The 20,895-nt window shown below is 41.4% G+C and overlaps 1 protein-coding gene across 6 annotated transcripts in view; it reads right to left on the bottom strand.

Moving 5' to 3' along the window:
• Positions 1-20,895, bottom strand: part of KDM4C (lysine demethylase 4C) — a 586,257-nt gene that overhangs the window by 8,019 nt on the left and 557,343 nt on the right. For all 6 annotated transcript variants that reach the window (XM_073880748.1, XM_025887837.2, XM_025887836.2 and 3 more), the window contains one exon: positions 2,262-2,381. In XM_073880748.1, coding sequence (XP_073736849.1) covers positions 2,262-2,381 — 120 coding nt within the window. The remainder of the gene's footprint in view (positions 1-2,261; positions 2,382-20,895) is intronic.

Here is a 20,895-nt window from a genome sequence, read left to right as displayed (position 1 = left end):
TTACATGTAAGCTGTAAGAATAGGCTTGTACTTTTGGTTAAAAGGTAAGTGAAACCATGCAGCTACACTATGTTAATAAAAACAACTGCTGGAGTTTAAAAAAAATTACAGTAAGGATAATATATATAATCAAATTTCTTACTCATGTACTGCTCACATTTGACTAAGCTGAAACGATAGGGTGGAATTAGGTCTCGGTCACAGGAGAGCTCCCCCCGTTACTTCCCAGAAGGCTGAGATAAGGAGGCTTCTCTTCCTGGCCTTGTTTTAGCAGAATGGTTTCTTTAATATTTAATTAGGCCAAGGTGTCATCTCACTTATACAATTTGATAGCATAGCTAGAACTACTTGTGCCTACCTTTCCTCTGTTTTAGATAATTTGAAAATTCTGAAAAGAGAGAAAGGCAATTATAAAACTAAAAAGGAGTACGGTGAGATGACCAATCATTCCAGGACCAACGGGTCTCCCGGGACGCAGAACTTTTAGCACTAAAATCAAGGACAGTCCTGAGCAAGCTGGGATGGTTGTTTACCCTAGTTGGGACAGAGCTGAGAGTAAACTCTGGCTCTTCCCTTTACCAGCTGTGTGCTCTTCAACAAATTATTAAATTCATGTAACCTTTTTACTCTCATTCTTCTGGGAGGGTCAAAAAAGTGCATACACTTAGGATATTTAGCACTGTGCAACAGGAATTTTTTGGTTACATCTATTTTTATAAACATCTTTGCTTATTCAATGATGAGACTGAATAATTAGACACAAAACAGAAAATGATCTCAAAAGGGCACTTGGTTTAATGAGGAATTTTAAACTATTTGTACTTGAGAGACAACTTTAATATTAGCCTTAACTTTTTCATTGAGTCTATAAATATGCTTATAGTTCTATGTTGATAGGCCATCATAAATTCAACTGAAGTTAACACACTGATTACTAATTAGCCTGAATTTCAGCATGTCTTCATTATGATACTTTTCATGTAGCTAATAGCTTTGCTACATATAAGATGCTTCACTTTTGCATTTATTGTTTAATTAAATATAATTGTTTTCTTTTGAAATGATGTAGTAAGGACTCTAGGACTCTCCAGTATTACCAGTCTGTCTTATGATTTTTGCCTAATTCTGAACAGTCTGATACAAAGAAGCTCCAGCAACTTAACACTATGACAAAGGGGAAAATAGCTTTTACACACACATGCACATGTACGTGTGTGTGAGTACACACATACAGAACATGTATATAAACGTCCTCCCCTCCCTACTCACCTTAGGCTTTTCTAGACCTTAAAAAATGTTCAAGTTTCCTAAACCTCTTTGAACTCCTTTAATTACACTGTGCTCTAGTTCCTGGTGCAATGTCTTATAATGTACTCTTCCACTGAAGCCCCTGCCCCTTATCGGTCTTTGAACAATTTCTCTGCTGAAACTGGCAGTCTTATCATTCTCAAGCTGTTTTTAACTTAACAGGCCAGAACCTTCTTTTGTCTTCTTTTACTTCAGTCCTCCTGTTTTTACTCTACTGCTTAGCTTGAGAACACTGATTTCTGCCACCATGCTACTGAAAGCACTACAATGTACTGATTCTAATAAATGTGTTCCTTTTTAAAGCCTAAAGGAATATAAATGCACATCTGCCATCCATATTGTTTCCCTTGTTAGAGTTTACTCATTCTCATTTCTGATAGGGATAAAATATTTTCATTGTTTAACTGTATATGTACTCTTCAGTAATATATAGCGTTCCCTAGTGAACAGAATATCCAACCGATTGCTGTACTTTTCATGAACTAAGCACTCCTTTAAGGTTAGGTGGCCACAACTGTGTCAATGCATAATTGATTTAGGTTTGAGGAGACACCCAATGGGGGTATGTCTCTCAGGCAAAAGCCGCCCATTCAGGGGCTGCTGGCTGATGAAGAGCCATCATTGTCTTGGCTTACGGTGAGATAAAGCAGCAAACTGGTCTCTCCCCATATGATGTACACACAAGAAAGCAGCCTACCATCCAGTCGCTTTTGTGGCCTAACTATATTCTTTACAATTAAACCATCCACCAAATGCTATTAGTGTCCCAGTGTTGAACTTGATAATAAAACTCCAATATCTGGGTCGTTAGACACCAAATCTTTGCCTCTTTTATAAAATAAGAGGTGCTCCAAATTCATGTGGCTTATTGATCAGCAGCACAATGGAGATACATCTGCCCTCTGGCTTCTCCTGTCCATCTCAGCAAGCATCTCACACAGGACAGCACTCACCTGGTACATGTGGGCAACATTTGATCCCAGATATTTTGCTCCATAGAGTTTGCCATCAGGCCACTTGACTTGCACAACTTCTCCCTCAGCAGGAGGGCCCAGTTTCACACAGTCACGGCTCTGTGGAAGAAATAGAGACAGGCTTTTCAAGGCAAGTGTCTAAGTGACTGCATTTGGAACTTAGCAAACGATGAACTCCTGGCAATTAAAAGGAGTTATTATCTGTGTTTTATGGATTATGATCTTGCATGGGTGTTCAGGGGAAGAGATATGAGCCAAAGGAGTACTTAAAGATTCAGCCTCCATCATAAAGCTGCAAAGGAGCCACCATAAGCCAAGCAGGAAAAGAAGAGCAGTATTTACATTCGCTACTTGACGAGGAATCATTCAGAGGGTAACTAAAATATGCACGGAAACTCCTTTAGCTGAAGAAGAGACTAGCTCATGATTTACAACACCTGACATTTATACAGTATTTTGCAGTTAATCACATGCTTTAACATACAACTCATTTGATCCTCAATAATCACTCCACGAAGTAGGCAGAGATTATTAATTATCCCCATTTTACTGACAAGGAAACTGAGCCTCCAAAGGGGCTCCTTTAAGTTGTCAGAATCTCTGGAGGAGTGAAGCTGAATGGGAGAATAGTAGGAGTTGGGACACACAGGTGGAATTGGGACGAGAGAGGAACAGAGTGAGGTCCAAGCTGGCAAAACAGCAAGGGAAAAGGAAGGCAAGAAGCACCTGCAGCGTGGCAGGTGAGGCTGGGAGGGGAGTGTGCTGTTTAGCAGGCCTCCTCAGAAGATCCTTGGACCACCCTGGAGAGGCATGCTTCTGCCGGCTGCCCATTAAGTGACCACCCCTCTTCCTTCCACGGGCATCCATAGAGGCACCCATAGCCAGTCTTTTCATTTTATGTCTTCTACTCAACAGTGCCTCCTCCTAAGAGAGTAGATCAGAGCAAAGCCTGTAGTCCATCTTGAAAGGTGCTTTGTTTTTTGGTGGGGAAGGGAGGTAACAGGTCAAATAAAATGTTTTCACAGACATAGTTTGCAAACTCTTAAATTTGTATGTATTGGGTATGACATAGAAAATTTTTAATACAAATGAATTAAATACTTGACCTCTTTGGTAAATTTTTTGCACATTTAGCAATTTGTGTTTTGCTAATACCAATATTTTACGATGGAGGCCAATCTGACTGATCGAAATGCACACTTGACCAATCAAGCTATAAATGCAGAATGGGCATGGTTCTATGGTTTAAATGAGAGGCACACACAGGAAATATTTTAGTTGTTTATGACCAGAAATCCACCATCTATTACTTTTCATTATTAATAGAAATTTTGCATTATAAAGGAGTGGCCATTTTATTGTTGGGTTTGGAGTATACATGAGAGGCTCAGCTATTCATTTTTCTCACTGCAGACTCCCTTCCATCTAAAGCTATGGGCAAAGAAAAATTTGTGTGCTCAGAGGCTCTACCGAATTGACAGTCTGCTCTTAGTTAAATAAAAAGTTTCTCCTTGGCCTCCGTAATATTTGACCTCTGGGCATGCAGAATTGAAAGGGTAGGCTGTAGAAATGTATTCCATATATGCCCCTGGGGTTATCATTTCACCTTGCATTTCCCTTCCAAAAATGCACCTGGTACCAAGAACACTGGAGGGTGCAGCTTCTCTATACATACTATTCAGTCTCCTAGGCTGGGAAGCTACATAGGATCTGGGATAACTGAGCTGAAACCTGGAAGCTTTGGGAAAAGGAATAGGGACAGGGGGAGGGGACACAAGAGTGTGTGTCTTCCCGCTCCTAAAGTTTTCTTCCACATGGAGGAGCTCCACTGGGGTAATGTTCCTGGCTTCTTTTCCACTCTCATTCATCCACTCTTCCAAGAGAATAAGCAATGACTTAATTTTGTTGTTGAGTTCTGAAGGAGATGGCATTTTCCAAACTATGCACCACAGGGCTCTGGGCCACCCCAGCAAACTCACAGGGGCTCGTGGGATATTTTCAGGGGAAACACAGTGACACTCATCGGACACCAAGTCTTAAGCTGTTTAGACCTAAGTTACTTAATAGATTGAACTGCATAAAAAAGATGTGCTGAGATACCCAGCGGATGGGATCCAGTAAAGTTTGGTAACTGTGGCTTTACTCCTCATGTTCCCTTTCCCTTTGGAGCCACCTTGTGGACAGAGAACTCAGGTTCTGCTCTGCCCCTTCCCCAGAGAGGAGCTGGAGGTGTCCTGCACCCCTGTCACTAGGAGGCCTGTCTAATCTGCAGGTCCAGTTTCAGGTTCCCTGTTTGCCCACAGATATAAACCACACACTACAACATCTGCTTTATTAGTAATGAAGAAGATCTTTTCAATCTCCAAATCCTGACTCCATTGTCTCTCTATATTGCTTTTCCTCAGGCAAGATAATTCTATTTATTGGGCCCTTCAATCCCAATCGAAGGAATTCAAGGCCTTGGGGGAACACAGAGGATGCACTCCCTAATTTATTCACCCACCAAATACAACTAAGTAGGACACTTAGGTTCTTACTTTTAGAGATCTAATCTTTGACAGAGATTTTCTAACCTTTAAAATAATTCTCCAAAACAAATCCTGACCTGAAATTTTAAGTACCATATCACCAAAGGTGTGGCAATGGCCATGGAAATGTGGCCTAAGCAAAGTATGAAGATACTTGAGCAATTTATCATAATAATATAGCTTTATGAATAAACTAAACATAAGCAACTTTACCAAGTGAGAAACAATTCTTCTTTAAAAAAAAGATGTTTGAAAACAAAATGTCTGAGATACGGTTTGATATCTGTCTCACTGTCAATTTGCCCTTTACTCACAAGTCTTATTAGGCATTGAAAGTACCTGACCTCAGAGCAACTTACAGCTCAGCCTCTTACCTAACTTTGCTCTGCATCAGTCACAAAAAAATCACTTCATACCCTTTCATGTCAAAATCTAAGAAGGACATTTCAGTTTGCTTTCTCAATCTGGCTTTCAGAATTCTTTTTTTCTTTATTCATAGTAGAAGAATAAAGAAAAATAACCAACTATATAACAACACAAAATCGTTCTGTGACTTTCCTTTCCTCATCCTCCAACAGGAGGCATCCCTCTCCGCCTTGACGGCTACCTTCTCATTCTCTGCCAGGCCAGTTAGCTGGAAGTGGTTTTATTCTGATTTGCATATAACTTTCATTTAGTATTATTCACTATTTACACCCCAGCTACTTTCCAAATGGATTTAAGGCAGCTCATAGTAATACATAAAAAAATGTATTTCTGTAACATCTAGTTTCCTCCATAGAGAGATGATTTCAACACACCAGCTGTCTCAAAATTTTGAGTTTGCCAGAAACTTTCTATGACTACATGGAGTAAAAAACATTCAAACAGGAATGGAAGTAGAAGCATGTAGGCTGAAGAAAAGAAGCTGAAAGGTTTGATATTGAGGTTTTCATGGTCCCTCCAAAGCAGAAGTCACAATGCTTGTCACAATCATTAATCCAGTATCTATTTACTGACCATGCGGGTGAGATACTGGAGGCATGAACAATGTCTAGCTCCCCAAGCTAGGGACAAAGGGCATCTTACCTACACTTGGAGGCCTGTCACACTGAGCTCCATATCTGCATGGCGTGACCACCTCAGGGTCCTTGAAGGGAAATCCATGTGGAGTGTGAGCTTTGGTTGCCATGATCACTTCAACCAGAAAAGAACTTCTATTTGATTTATGGATTGAATAAGATTTACTGACTGAACAAGCTGAATAAGATTTCACGTTTAAAAAAAAAGTTTCTTTTAAATATAAAAAGTCTGAAAAATAGAATCGTGAGGGGATTTAGTTTGTGAAAAGCCCCAGTGAATGGTCTGCCCCCTCTCTTAAAGGCCTTCAGCTGGCTCACATCTCCCGCAGCTGTACACAAGGAGCATAGCTCCTTAAAGTGTGGTCCCAACCACTGAGGCACACATTGAAGATGAAGATTCCAGGCTCCCTTCCCCGCCCCATAGCTCTGTGACCCAGGTGACTTTTTTAAAGCATTCTAGTATTTGAGGTGTATTAAAGGATGTAAAAGGCTAACGAGGTCTTTCCTAATGCAGTTCTTAGTGTGTTGCTGGAGCAAGTAAACACCTTTGCTGGAAAATTATATGCATTAAAACCTTGACTAATGCATTTTTCCCAGTTGCTGTCTAGACCCTCAGAAGCAGTTTGGCTTCCCCTGACATAAATAGCTGTTTACCATTTACTGTACTTCCTCCAGGGATGTGTAAACTCCCCTAAAGCCTGCCAGAGCCCTGTCCACAGGGACACTGGTGTCTGGAGCTGCCGGTAAGCCTGTATTGGAGTACCAAATAGATGATGTGAAAATTAAAGACAGAAATCATCATCACAGTCAAGAGCAGGCTTCTGGCTATGATTAAAGGGCTCTGATGAAAGGAGTGAGATGGGTCACCCAACCAGGCAAGAGGGCAGTGTCCCATCACACTGCTGCCACAGTCAGGGCTCACTCGCACTTGCTCCACCAGCCACAGAGACAAGCCCAACCGCCAGTCTGATTATTTGAATTCTGAAGTCACTGCGGGCTTGGAACTCTTACTGAAGCCTTGGCAAGGACCTCTTCAAGCGGCTGTGCTTGAATGTTGCCTGTTTAGCCATGTTCCCGCTGACCCATCCCCACCTCTACTCCTACCAAGTATAAACCACGGAGCAGGCAACCCTGTCTCTCAGTGCAGCTGTAGCACAGGAAGACGTGGTACTTGAACTCCCAGTGGTTAATCGGCATATAGTTGGGAACTTCTAATGGCCCCCCGTGGGGAAAATGCTTACTGACCGGGAGCGAACTGCTACCAGCAACTGCTGACATTCTGAGGGCTAATCACCCGCTCATTAATGGACTCCGGCAGGGATGAACAAGGCTGACTGACGGCCATGTACTAATTGTACTGCTACCTATCATTTGTTTGGCTGCCCCGCATCTGAACCCTCAGCTCCCCTTCAGAGTCTCAGCGGGGGACAGACCTGGTGCCATTACAGATCCCGGAACGTGTCAGACACTCCCTCCCCCAGCTTCCCTGGCAGTAGGACATGGATGGGGGCCTGATCCATTGGCTGCACCTGCTCAGAATGCAGACCCTGCGGTCAGAGATGCAGAGAAGCAGCCGAGGGCAGAACATGCTCAGAGGGCGGCAGTGGCAGCCAGAACAGCAGCGCCCATCACTGAAGGCAGGGCTCGGGCCACACTGACCACGCAAGAGGAAGCCGCTGTGTCCTTCCTGGACTGCCTTCCATGGGCCTGGTCCTGCCCATGTTCCAGCTGAGCAGCCCCCCTTGTTTTCATCAGTTCTCTGACGTCATTCTTTCGCATTACTGAAGAGTCTGTGGGCTTCCTGGTAACTTTCCACTACATTTCTTTAGTTCTTCAATAAGTTACCAATCACTTTTTGTTGCTTACAACTGACAACCCTAAATGATAAGCAACTGCTGGTTTGGGTGATGGCAGATCTCTCCTCTCACAAAGTAGAGATGACACCTTTAATGGTGGAATATAAAACTGGAGGGCTTCCCAGACCACCCAATCCTTGTTCAAAGTGTTTATGAGGAAAGCCATCATTCAAAAAGGAAAAGAACATATTCACAGTACCACCTTCCTAATCACGAGGCTTGGCCCTAGATCATTTGTGACTGTCCCCAAGTTTTCATTAAACATCACAATCTGAAGATGTATACTCTCTTTAGGGATATCCACAAGAATGTATCCCAGGCCAGAAAGGTAAGTACCAAGTATCTTGATCAATGGTAGGCTCTCAAGGGGACTCTTCTGAAGGGGATGAACCGTATTTGGAAGGAGTAAATCCTGGACTATTTGTTAAATAAAAGTCATATTTAATATCACCCTTCATGTGGAGATAACAAAGATAGAAAACACTTTAATATTATTTAACTTAATAATTCTTTGTTCTGAGCATCTACCATTTAAATTCAGTAGGGAAAATTACAGAATTTTAAAAGACAGAAAAAACAAAAACAACCCATATTTCCATCACCTAGAAGTAAATGCTGTTACCACCCTGTCAGAATGGCTAAAATCAAAAACACAAGAAACAACTGGTGCTGGCAAGGATGTGGAGAAAAAAGAACCCTCGCACACTGTTGGTGCAAACTGGTACAGCCACTGTGGAAAACAGTCTGGAGGTTCCTCAAAAAGTTAAAAATAGAACTACCGTATGATCCAGTAATTGCATTACTGGGGATTTATCCAAAGAATATGTAAACACTAATTTGAAAGGATATATGTAGCCTGATGTTTATAGCAGCATTATTTATAATAGCCAAATTATGGAAGCAGCCCAAGTGTCCACTGATTGATGAATGGATAAACAGGTAGAATATACATACAATGGAATATTATTCAGCTATAAAAAAGAATGAAATCTTGCCATTTGCAACAACATGGATGGAGCTAGAGAGCATAATGCTAAGAAAAAAAAAAAGGCCCAGAGAAAGACATTACCATATGATTTCATTCATATGTGGAATTTAAGAAATAAAACAAATAAACAAAGGAAAAAAGATAAACCAAGAAACAGACTGTTAACTGTAGAGAACAAAATGATGGTTACCAGAGGGGAGGTGGGTGGGGGATGGGTGTTATAAGTGAAGGTGATTAAGAATGTACTTATCATGATAAGTACTTAGTAATGTACAGAATTGAATCACACTATATTGTACACCTGAAACTAATTTAACACCGTATATTAACTATACTCGAATGAAAATTTTTTTTAAAAGTAAATACTGTTACCATTTGGATTTATCTCTATCCTTCTATGTGTTTTTTAAAAAGACCCTCCTATACAAACATAATTTTTTTTCGTAGCTACAAACTTTATTTTCTTTCACATAGAGCACACTGAGCTCTCCAAAGAGGCAGACAAGGCTGCCTTTTGTGAAGAGCTCAGTATTGCAGCTCATGCCATGTTCCTTCACTCATTCCACAGAACTTGGAGGGAAGAGGTATTCCTTTTTATTGTGGTAAAATAGACACAACATAAATTTTACCGTTTTAATCATTTTTAAGTTCACATTTTGGTGGCTTTCTGTACATTCACATGTAGTACAACCATTGCCACCTTCCTCTCCAGAAATGTTTCATCATCCCAAACTTCTATATCCATTAAACACTAGCTCCCCGCTCCCCTCTACCCCCAGCCCCTAGCAACCTCCACTCTACTGTCTGTCTCTATGAACTTGACTATTTCTAAGTACCTCAATGTAAGTGAAATCATACAGTATTTGTCCATTTGTGTACATTTATAATTTTGTGCCTTGCCATTTATTGCCTATAATTATGAGTATCTTCTTAGTTATTAATTATTCTTTAAAAACTCCATTTTACTGGTTGAATGCATGCAACATTATGGCTATTCCACAATTAATTTAACCATTCTCCCATTATAAGATATATAGGTCATTCCAATTTTCTCCTATCATCTGTAATGCTATTGTATATTTTTCTCCATGAATCTTTGTCCAAATTACTGACTATATTCTTAGAGTAGAGTTCTGGAACAGGAATAAGTTGGTAAAAAGGTATATAAACTGTTTATAAAGTTAATTTCATTAAGCTTTGAAAAATTCAACATCAGACTCATTTCTCCAGCACAATAAATCTTAACCACCACAGAAAATTCTGATTCAGTCAATCTAAGGTACAGTTCAAGCTAAATGCACTCCCAAATAATCTGATGCTTGGCCAGGTTGATGATCACCGCTTGAGATTATCTCCAAAATACACTATACCTTCTCCGTATAAAGAAAAAACTAATTCCAAGCTGCTTCCTTTGCGTGTAGCTTTTCTACAGTGAGAGACATCTCACATACCTGAAAGAAAACTTGGAACACTCCTGCACTGAGGTATCTTAACTGTCTTCTGTCCTAGTTATAAAACACTGTCACTGCAGCCTGTGGGATAATGGATTCAAGTCAACCTACTTCCACACTGACACTCACCATTCTGGGAAAACTCCAATTCTGATGTCCAGCTTTCCTTTTTAATGGTTTTTTCTTTTGTAAGGGAAACACATGCAAACACCCTTTCTCTACCCCCAGGATGCTCTGGTTGTCTCTGTTAAGCTGGGGCAATGCCTCATTATTCCCTCAGACAGCTAGATTCTTTCCCAGCAGGCACACTTTGCCAATGCCCTGACACTTAACCATACCTGTCTTCTAAAACATAGTGCCTTCTCCACAGAGAGGAAAAAAAACCCAAAACACTGACACATATGTGGTGAATTCCCGAGGGCCAAGTTTAGCACACACTTTCCCTTTTGCCAAAAGCCAAGAGTGGATATCATGCCTGGTAAAAATATTGAGGTGCCAGGGATGGAGGCTGTTTCATGTTTCTGAATGTTACTTACCACAGCATTAAGCCTCAGACAATATATTTCTAAAAGAAGTCACCCTATTAGAAATAGGTGAGATTCTGGCAAGCAAAGGCTTTAAAAGGCACAGAAAATACAAAGTTAGGCATTTTTGTTTTGCAAATTATCTTTTTAGTTCTTTTAAGTGATACAACATAAGGAAAGTAATTAACTAGAACCAGGGGTGACACTGGGGAGCTGACCTAACAGCAAGGACATATGAGAGAGGGACACAGAGACAGTTAATGGTGGTGGCTTTGAAATGTGAACAAGGGGTTCTCAGCAGTCTTGGGACTGGAGAGGATTAATGGAACTGAAAGGCTCATTCACCACTACCCACCTTTGAGAGAGCCCCCACCCCACCAGCCTTTTCTCCCTCCCTCTGGCATATACTCTCCTCCTGAGCTCAGCACTGGGAAGAGAGAGACAAGAGGGGTCCTTTTGAAGTCCTTTCTCTCAAGGAATTCAAGTCCAGTCTGGGACTCAAATATTTCCATGAATATCTACAATACAAGGTACCATATATAATAATAGGTAAGAGGCTGGTAGGTGGGGACAGAGTCCATGACTCACCCTCCTATGACATCAACTGTACCAAGGACTTTCTCCTAGCTATTAACCAAAATTCCTCATGTCTTCCCCTCAAAGTTAAATCACCCTCCACATAAACTGAATTAACTAAAGAGCCCCAATTCAAGACTCTCCTGCACTCACTTGGCTAGGTAAATGTAAACACTTTGTAAGCTGTGGTGAGAGCAGCTATGTAGTCCTTAAAGACAGAGGTCAGGGTGCCTGGGTGGCTCAGATGGTTAAGCGTCTGCCTTTGGCTCAGGTCATGATCCCAGGGTCCTGGGCTCCCTGCTCCTTGGGAGCCTGCTTCTCCCTCTGCCTCTCTCTCTCTCTGTCTCTCATGAATAAATAAATAAAATCTTAAAAAAAAAAAAAAAGAGGTCAGAGGGAGAAGCAAGCTGGTAGCTCCAGCAGCACTTTGTGGGGATCACTGTTGGATGCTTTGGCACTAGCAGCTTGATTTTATTGGGGCATCCACAGTTGGTCAAGCGATTCCACTGGATATGTTGAGTGGTGTGGCCAAGTCAGAAGGACAGAGCTGTAGCCCTGACCCCTTTCTCTACCTCTCAAGATTGTTCTGGAATGATGTCACCAATGATTGCAGGGCCAATGCCCCATGACACCAGGAACCAAAACAGGAAATCTTTCATGTTCATCTTCTAAAAGCCCCAGATACACAAAGTACTTGGAAAAGGGAATTTGTATGTTTAAAGCTTTTTGGTATTTCTTCTTAGATACCTTCTTTCAATAACCTCTCCTTTTATAAAGTTTTGGAGGATGTATCATTTGTAAGTGTTACTGGGAATCTTATGCTTAGGGACCTCTAACCAATGGGCTAACTAAAAATTACTGGCCACCACCAACAATAATAACAACCAGAAACACAGTCACATCACTACTTGAGTGTTTATTATGTGCTGGACACCATATTAACTGCTTTATACATTATATTTCAATAATTTCAACAAGAATCCTGGCATTTAGAATTATTCCCATTTTAGGGTTAAGGTAACTGGTGTCAACTCCCTTGTCTATTACACATCAAGTTCTTGCCACTTTGGAGAAACAGCCAATACCATTTATAAGGACTGTCTCTGGACTGGCTGCATCTTCCTCCTGTTTTTCCTACAGACACTAAGGCATAAGCACCCCAGGACTGTAACTCTTCATACTCAAATAAGGGAGAAAAAATTGCCATCTATAGAGCAGATCTCTTCCCCTTTTTTATAGTTGTTGGCAAAGGCTAACATGCATGAGGGGAACAAAATATTTTATTATGTCAATAAAAATTTATGTCGCAAAACAGAAAGACAGTCTTGAGGTGAATTTCTCGGTCATGGTTTCTAAAAATAAATACCAGTTCCAAAAGCTGAAAAAAGGTGAGAAAAGGAAAGATAGGGGTAAGCATTATGGGACAAGAAGGCTTTCCTGTGCTCACATGCCATAACAGGGGCTTTGCAGTCAGAAGAGCAGTGCCTCGTGGCGCCGGCCTCTGCAGATTCTCATTCTGCTCCACAGCTTGCGTTCTACTTGCCAGAGCAGGTGGCTCTGGGCGTGCCGTGTTCACGTGGCAGAGAGCGCAGCTTTCAAGGCCTGGGGTCAAAGAAGTGACTGGACCCACGCTACTCTTGAGGCATTGGTTTCCTCATCAATCAAATGCATAGAATAACATGACCTTAAAGGACTATTGGGAGAATTAGAGCTCAAATATATTTAAAAAGAGAGGAGAAGAGAACAGAAAAGCACAGCACGGTGACTGGCAGCTGGTGAGTTTGAAGTGAACTGTGACTGGATTTAATTCATATCAACAAGGAACATCTGGAGGATGATAGCAAGGGGACAGAAAACCTTGGGAGTAGATGATCCTTGAGATTTAAAATTGTGACGACAGGATGCACTGAGAAGCCAAGAACCTACTACAAAAGATGACCAGACAAGGTTATCCTAGCTGAAATCCCAAACAACCCAGTCAGGTCAGTAAGCAGGTGTCATCTCCCATCTAGGTAAAGAAGCACAATTATGTGCCCCAGGTAACACGGCCAATAAGTGGACAAGTAGGGCAGTCATTCACTCAACACCTAATCTTCAAGCATTTCTTGTATTCTAGGAACACTGGGATTAGTATTGAGAAAAACAGATGTGACTGTCTACTTCACACAACTCCTTAGTGGAAAATAGACATTAAAATAAAAAATAAAAATAAAAAAGATAAGTGTAAGAACTCCTCTGTCATAGAATTACAGTGCAAAGTACTTTAACAGAATGATTATTAGCATACTACATGATAATCATATTCCAGGGAGCTTCAAGATGCCTCAAGAGATGGGAGAACTAAAATGAAAATTTGACACAAGAATCTGAAAGGATCCAGAGAGAGGAATCCAGGGAAAATGAGTCACAATATAAGGAGTTCTTAGAATGGTTCAGATCTTTTTTAAAAATAATTTTTTATTATAAAAATAAAACATGCTCATATGGAAACTATAAGAAGATGATAAAATTGAAAATCATAATCACCTATGATTACATTCTCCAGAGATAATCAGTAACATTTCAACGCATTTCCTTCGAGGATTGTTCCTTTGCACATTTGTATTTTTATATATAATTGGGATCATACTGCATATACTGATTTTTCTGTTTATTATATTGTGCCATTAAATATCCTTTGAAAACATGATTTTCAATAGCTGCATAAATAATTCACTTCATCTTCCTCCTAGCTGCATTGGTAAGTGTTCAATGGCCAGATGAAAAGAACAGGAGCTGTCATGCTTGCATGGTCAGACTGGGTTTAAGGCAGTGTTCTCACATCTGAGAGCAACATTTTGAGTGGGACACTGTCCAAAAAATTTCATCCTGAGGGGTGTCCTGGAGGAAGAGCACTCTGAAAACCACTTTCTCATTAGATCATTCATTCCTTCCCACAGCAAATACATATTAAGTGGTGAGGCAGGAGGACAATTTTCTTTGGATTTGGGAAGACTCAGGAGGAACCTGATAGCTCTCCACAAACATGTTTAGAGCTGTGAGTAGAGAATGGGCTTATTCAGTTTTGTTCTAGAGGTCAAGAACAAGACTGGTTCTTGGGGTGGTTCAAAGGCAGCATTTAGGCTCCACGCAAAGAAGCCAATGCTTCCTACTAATTATAGCAACAAATTGGTAGTGAGCTCCCTGTCACTTGTAGTGTTCAACAATGGACTTGAGGATCCCTCACCATGGCTATGGTGAAGGAGACTTCCTGCAGAGGGTGGGAATTTGAAGGAGTTACAGAGGAAAGCCAGGGGGAGGAAATGGGTGGTTTAAAGACTATGGTGGGAGGGGACTTACCCCTTAGCCTATCTTATTTATGTAGCAGCCCTGAATTGCGGCAGTGGTTATCAGAGCTTTTAGATAAGAGACCCCCTGGCTAAAATTCTCTCATTGAGTGCCCTGTCCAAGCCTCACTGAAGTTACAGTGGATTAGGATTATGGTTCCTAAATTTCTCAACTCTTGTCAAGTGCCAGTCCTCCCTCACCAAAGTATTGGGAATGGAGTATGCAAAGAATGGGAAGAAGAACCAGGCACAGATGGACAGTTATTTTCTCCCTTAATCTAACTGCAGTCACCAGGTGGCTATGCTCCTTCAGCTCTTTATAACATCAGCCTCTTCCCTGGCCAAAGAAAGCAAGCATCTTTCTGGATCAACACCCCAAGGAAACCTATTCATACAGCCAACCTCGTTCTCTGAGGGGCACACAGAGAACCTAATCAACTGGTTAACTCGGCAGTGGGTGAAGCAAAAAGCCTAGAAACAATGAAAGACACAGGTGTGTGGAAAGCCTACTGCTGTGGAAAAGGCTTTTACAAAGCTTCTGTGGTAAAATGTACAACTGCAAAAAGACATCATGGTGTATAAAAAAATGTCAAGGATTAATTACTCCTGGGCTGAGACCTAAGAATAGCTTGGTCCTCTAGTCTCTAAATCATATTGCAGCTTACAAATGTCATGCCACGTTGCAGTGTGAGGCTGTGTGCACAAATCAACAGCCACTTTCCAGCTCTTGGACTCACCCAAGCTGGCCCAGCATGTACTCCTTCACACTGACCACCCAGGTGGTCATCAAGGCCTGGAATTGGGAACGGGGAATGTGTGTGCACAAAAGAGTGGATATCTAGGCCACGGGCACATTCTGATACTTCTAGTCAGAAATGAGTCAGGATAACCCATTGCTTTTTCCCCTGCCAGTCAGAAGAGGCCTAAGAGATCCCCTGAGGACAATGTCCCCATTTTAAAGAGAAGGACGGAACAATGAAATGACTTGCATAGAGTTGCAACTCACCAAGAGATGGCTATCATTTAATTTAATTTTGCATTTTACAGCCTAGCAGTGCAAGATTTTGAGCAAATGAGTAACATCTGCAGAGGATGCCACATACAGGTTTAAATAGGAGAAACAGGAGGGGTGAAGGCAAATGAAAGGATTTGTGAGAATAGGATTTGTCAAAAAAATGTCAGCCCATATTATATTAAATTCAGAAGCAGACAAGTCCTGAAGCATATGCATGTAACAAATGAAGTAATCCAGCATGTCCTCAAAGTTGCAAATGTGCCTGGGCATAGCACTAAAATGTGAGCAACCCCATTCTATAAATACTTCCCATGTAAGCCCCTTCTTCTATGTTAGTTTCACATGTCCTTCTTTTCAGATTTAATGCAAATGCATAAACTTAAACAATCATGTTCATAACAGACTGTCTTATGAAGAACAGGACATGTGTAATTACTACCAACCTATTTCTGCAGAGACTAGTCTGTCACAAATGGTAGACAGATAAATAAGATGGTTGAGGAGAGGATAATGAATCAATCTGTTTACTCAACACTATTATCCTTAAAGGGAAGTCAGAAATTTCAGAAACTCCCCAAATGATTCTTGTGTTGTCAAAAAGACTGTCAAATCAAAATAATCTTAATGTGAAATTAGGGAGAATTTTGCTGTTTTTACATTCCCAGACAAGAATGAAAATGATATATAGATAACACACTATTGTCAGATTTATCCAAACAAGAGCTTTTAATCCAAAGACTTAAAAATACATTAGAGAAGGGCAGTGAATTTAGCTTTACTGATCACACTGAAGCCTGGAATGCTTGGCTCAGCATTACATTGAAGATTCTGTTGTGCCCTCTTTCTGATAGTTAACAAACTTCTGAATGGGAACCTCTTTGTTCTTTTCATGCTGGTTATTGATCTTTATTTGAAGCTTGATTCTTGCTAACATCTGACTTGCTTAATGAAGACTGAGTAGTCAGTCAATTAATATTTTAATTATGATAGGTCTTTTTTCAATCTCCCCCCAAAAAACACATGAAGTTTTGTTAGCACCCTCATTACTTTCCCTGAAACATACCCACAGTTTTGAATTGATGTAGATTTGCAAGTACTGGCAACTGTGAACCAAAAATATGCTGAAGGGAGGAGGATTACAGGGTATATGGGCATCTAAAAGAAGGGGTCAGTGGATATGATGCTGGCACCAGAACAGCTGAGCCTGACTTTTATAGGTTAAACTAAGAGGGGGTAGATGTGGCTAAAACCCCAGAAATGATACTGTGAGAGAGTAAATATGGAAGCAGAGGAAGAGAAAGGGGATGGCTTTCCAGGAAATGGTTTTAACATCCATCACTAACAACCAATTAGCAATAGTATTAATAGTACATGGGATGCCAATTCCTGGCTCTAGTAAGTCAATATTATACCTAGTGCACTCAAACAAACAAAAATCTGCATGCACATACACACTCATAAAGCTTGTATATGCATTTTAAAACTCCTGGGAGAATATACAAAGCAGCAAGTGGGGCTGTACCCAAATGTGGGGTGCTGCAGGGACTTGTACTTTTCTTTTCATATCCTCTGTATTTCTTGAACTTTAGCCAGCCGTGGGTACATTATACAAAACACTGTGCATATGTGATTGTTAAATATTAAAAATTAGCTAATTCTTATTACTGCCAACCAAACACATTTTGTCTACTAATGTAAATCACTGATCCTTTCCCTTTAAAACAAGGTAAATGAATCTCCAAAAGGAGGGATGTTCAAGATTCTGGAAGGCCATGCAGTCCATCTTCTTCAGAAAATGAGAGCTCTTCCCAGGGCACACAGCAGATACATTATCCTAATACTGGTTCATAATGCGGGAACCCTGGGGAAAAGAGGCACAGCCACTGAAGGCAAAGGGACCTAAAAGTTCCAGAGTGGGTGAGGGAGCACCCAGGCTACATGCACAAAAAACAGGGGTTGGAGGAAACAAAATCAGGTGAATGAGTGCTGAAGAGAGCTATGGACTAAGAGAAGTTAGGATGAGCTGTACAGTGAGGCCAAAGTCTATATATATGCGGTTATGCTCAATTTAAATGTTTGTGTATCAACATGGAAGCCCCATAAAGGGTAAATATGGCTCATCAATTTTGGTGGCCATATTGTCATGTTGAAGAATTACTTGGGCAAACATTCACTGTTTTATCAAATGGGTGAGAGAGAGGTAATAGTGTGTTTGTGTGTGTGTGTGTGTGTTACAATATGTTCATTCAGAGATGAAAATGGAAGTGCCTGACCGTGCCATTTCTAAAATATGGGACGTCTGTTCTCACACTGTGGCATGGGGCCTTTTCACTCAGTATCCCCTCATCTCTGGAGCAAACCAAAACCAAAAAAAACAAAAACAAACCAAAAACCCAAACCTAGGCTTTGCAAACCAGGGGTCTTGTGATGGCCCTAAATGCAGTAACTGCTCGAGATGGGAAAAGCAAGAAAGAAGGAAACAAACTCCAATATGGCCAAGTCTGAACTCATAATCTTGGCCCTAAAACTTGGGCTTCTTCTAACATTCCTTCATTGACAGGTGTGATCTTCCATTTGGTTAAGCAAGCCAGAATCCTGGGATCACCTTTGACTCCTTCTTCTTCCTCAGCCCCAGTATCAGGTTACCTTTGAGTTCTTTTCCGATTCTTCCACTGCTCCTAACTTAGTCCAAGCTACATCATTTCTCCCCTGATCCACTGAAATGCTCTCCTAACTGGCCTCCCAGCATCTACTATGACCCACTCTCCAATTCATCTTCTCTACTCAAGCCAAAGAAAATACTTCATAACAAATTTCTTCATGTTGAATTCTGCTCAGGGGTGAACTTCTCCCCACTCTTTAAGAATAAAGACCAAACCGTATAACATACTTTTCAAAACCTAAGCTAGTCTGGCCCTTTCCTCCTTCTCTGGGCTCATCATTTACCTCTTTCAGCAACCTGAGCAGACCATCCTCCTTCCTGCAACAGCTCTTGTGAATGCTTTGTTTGGGATACTCTACCTCTGTCCTTTGTCTACTTAATGATTGCTCATCTATATAAGGCATTTTTGGTTACATATTCTAATAAGATTATATTCCTAACATCCCATGGCTTATCTCAATTTCAAGTACATTTTTGTTAGTGTGACTGTTGTATATTACTCTTTCCCTCTAGATGGTAAATTTGATAAGAGCAAAAACCATTTCAATTTTATTTCCTACCATCATCATGTTTCCTGGGCCCAACACAATGCCTGGCACATAATGGGAGGTGACTATAAACACATTTTTATGGTAAGGCTACCACTTACTGAAGAGTAAGATATCTCTTGACTAGGGAATCCATAATGTACCATATGCAGGTATCCTGATGCAGCTAATCAAAGGCCTGGCCCTGCAGGAATAATTTCTCCTCTACAAGAAGAGCCTCCTGGGGGAGCATCAGCCTTCTACATCAATATAAGCCCCTCACGCCTGGAGAAGAAAAAGGACTTGAGCACCAACACAACTGTTTCCCCAACCTCATTAGACGTCTCCTGGAGGGAACCCACTTGTAGACAATGGTTATTTGCCCTTTCAGCTTCATAAAAAGACAAAAGCAAAGCATAACATGAAACAAAATTCCATAGAAACATAACTAATGACATGGGATAGAGTTTCAATATAAATTTTAAAAAGGGGAGTTGGGGCGGAGCAAGATGGTGGAGGAATAGGAGACCTGGATTTCGTCTGGTCTCAGGAATTCAGCTGAATAGGGATCAAACCATTCTGAACACCTACAAACTCAACAGGAGATCGAAGAGGAGAGTAGCAACAACTCTCTGAACAGAGAAGCGACCACTTACTGGAAGGTAGGACATGCGGAGAAGTGAATCCGAGGTGATATTCAGGAGGATAGACGGCGGGGGAGGGGGCCTCCATCGGCCGCTTCTGGCAAGTGATAGAGCCACGGAGCACAAAATCGGAGCTTTTAGAAGTTGGCTCCCCTGAGGGACGTCGCTCCAGTGGCTAGGCGGGGGGTGGAACCCTCGCAGGACAGTGTGGTCTCAGGACTCTCGGGGTCACAGAAAGACCGGGGGTCCCTGAGTGCGGCAGAGATCCCGGGTGTCAAAGCGGGGAAGCCAGCAGCAGAGACGGAGCCGAGGCACGGGCTCTCAGCTCGGGGTGGCCATAAACTGTGATCAGTGCCACACAGTCAGGCCACTGCTCCTCCAGTAGGGACCCAACAAGCAGCAGAACTAGAGAGACTCCCCTTCCTCCCCCGGGAGGAGCGGCGCAGAAGCACACCGCAGGGATCTGCTGGGTGTGGAGACTCCACACAGGGTCGGGAGCCAGAGATAGAAACACTCGGTCACAGGCTGGGTGTGCACAGAGTGCGGCCGGAGACCGGGGAGAAGGGAATGACTGCTTTTCTCTAGGGGCGCACTGAGGAGCGGGGCCCGAGTTCTCGGCTCCTCCGGGTGGAGATTGGGAGGCCACCATTTTCACCCTGGTCCTCCAAAGCTGTACTGAGAGCTTGCAGGGAACAAAAGCTCCTGAGAGCAAACCCGAGCAGATTGCTTAGCCCGGACTCACAAGGGCAGGGCAATTCCGCCTCCAGCAAAGACATTTGGGAACTACGGCAACAGGCCCCGCCCCTAGAAGATCAGCACGAACAGCCAGCAACCCAAGACCAAGTTTACCGCAAGGAGAACAGGAGAATTCCGGCACTAGGGGAATACTGCACATAGAATTCATGGCTTTTTTACCATGATTCATTAGTTTTTCAAAGTTAATTTCTTTAACTTTTTTTTTTAATTTTTCTTTTTCCCTTATTCAACCAACATCTTATCAATCGCTTTATTAAAAAAACATTTTTTATTTTTCATTTTTAGAGTCATATTTTATCCCTTCATAGTAGTTACCCTTATTTTTGGCATATATATATAAGTTGTTCTCTCTTTAAAATTTTGAAATACACTTTCTTCTAATAGATCAAAATATACCCTAAATCACTAGTGTATGGCTTTGTTCTAGTCTCCTGCCTGATCACATTCTCTCCTTTTTTTTTTCTTTTCTCTTTTTTTTAAATCTTCTTTGTTCAAACAACTTCTTATCAATTCCTTTTATAAAATCTTTTATACTTTTCATCTTTACAGTCATCTTCCATCCCTTCATTCTATCAACCCTTATTTTGTACATATATAAATTTTTCTTCCCTTAGAATTTTAGGAGACACTTTCTTCTAATAGACCAAAATGTGCCCAAAATCTAGTGTGTGGCACTGATCTATGCACTAGCCTGATCAT

Source organism: Callorhinus ursinus, unplaced genomic scaffold, assembly GCF_003265705.2.
Source record: "Callorhinus ursinus isolate GAN/ISIS: 27379988/994484 unplaced genomic scaffold, GSC_fseal_2.0 scaffold39, whole genome shotgun sequence".
In the NCBI taxonomy this organism is placed as follows: domain Eukaryota; kingdom Metazoa; phylum Chordata; class Mammalia; order Carnivora; family Otariidae; genus Callorhinus; species Callorhinus ursinus.
This window is presented reverse-complemented; position numbering and strand designations above follow the sequence as displayed.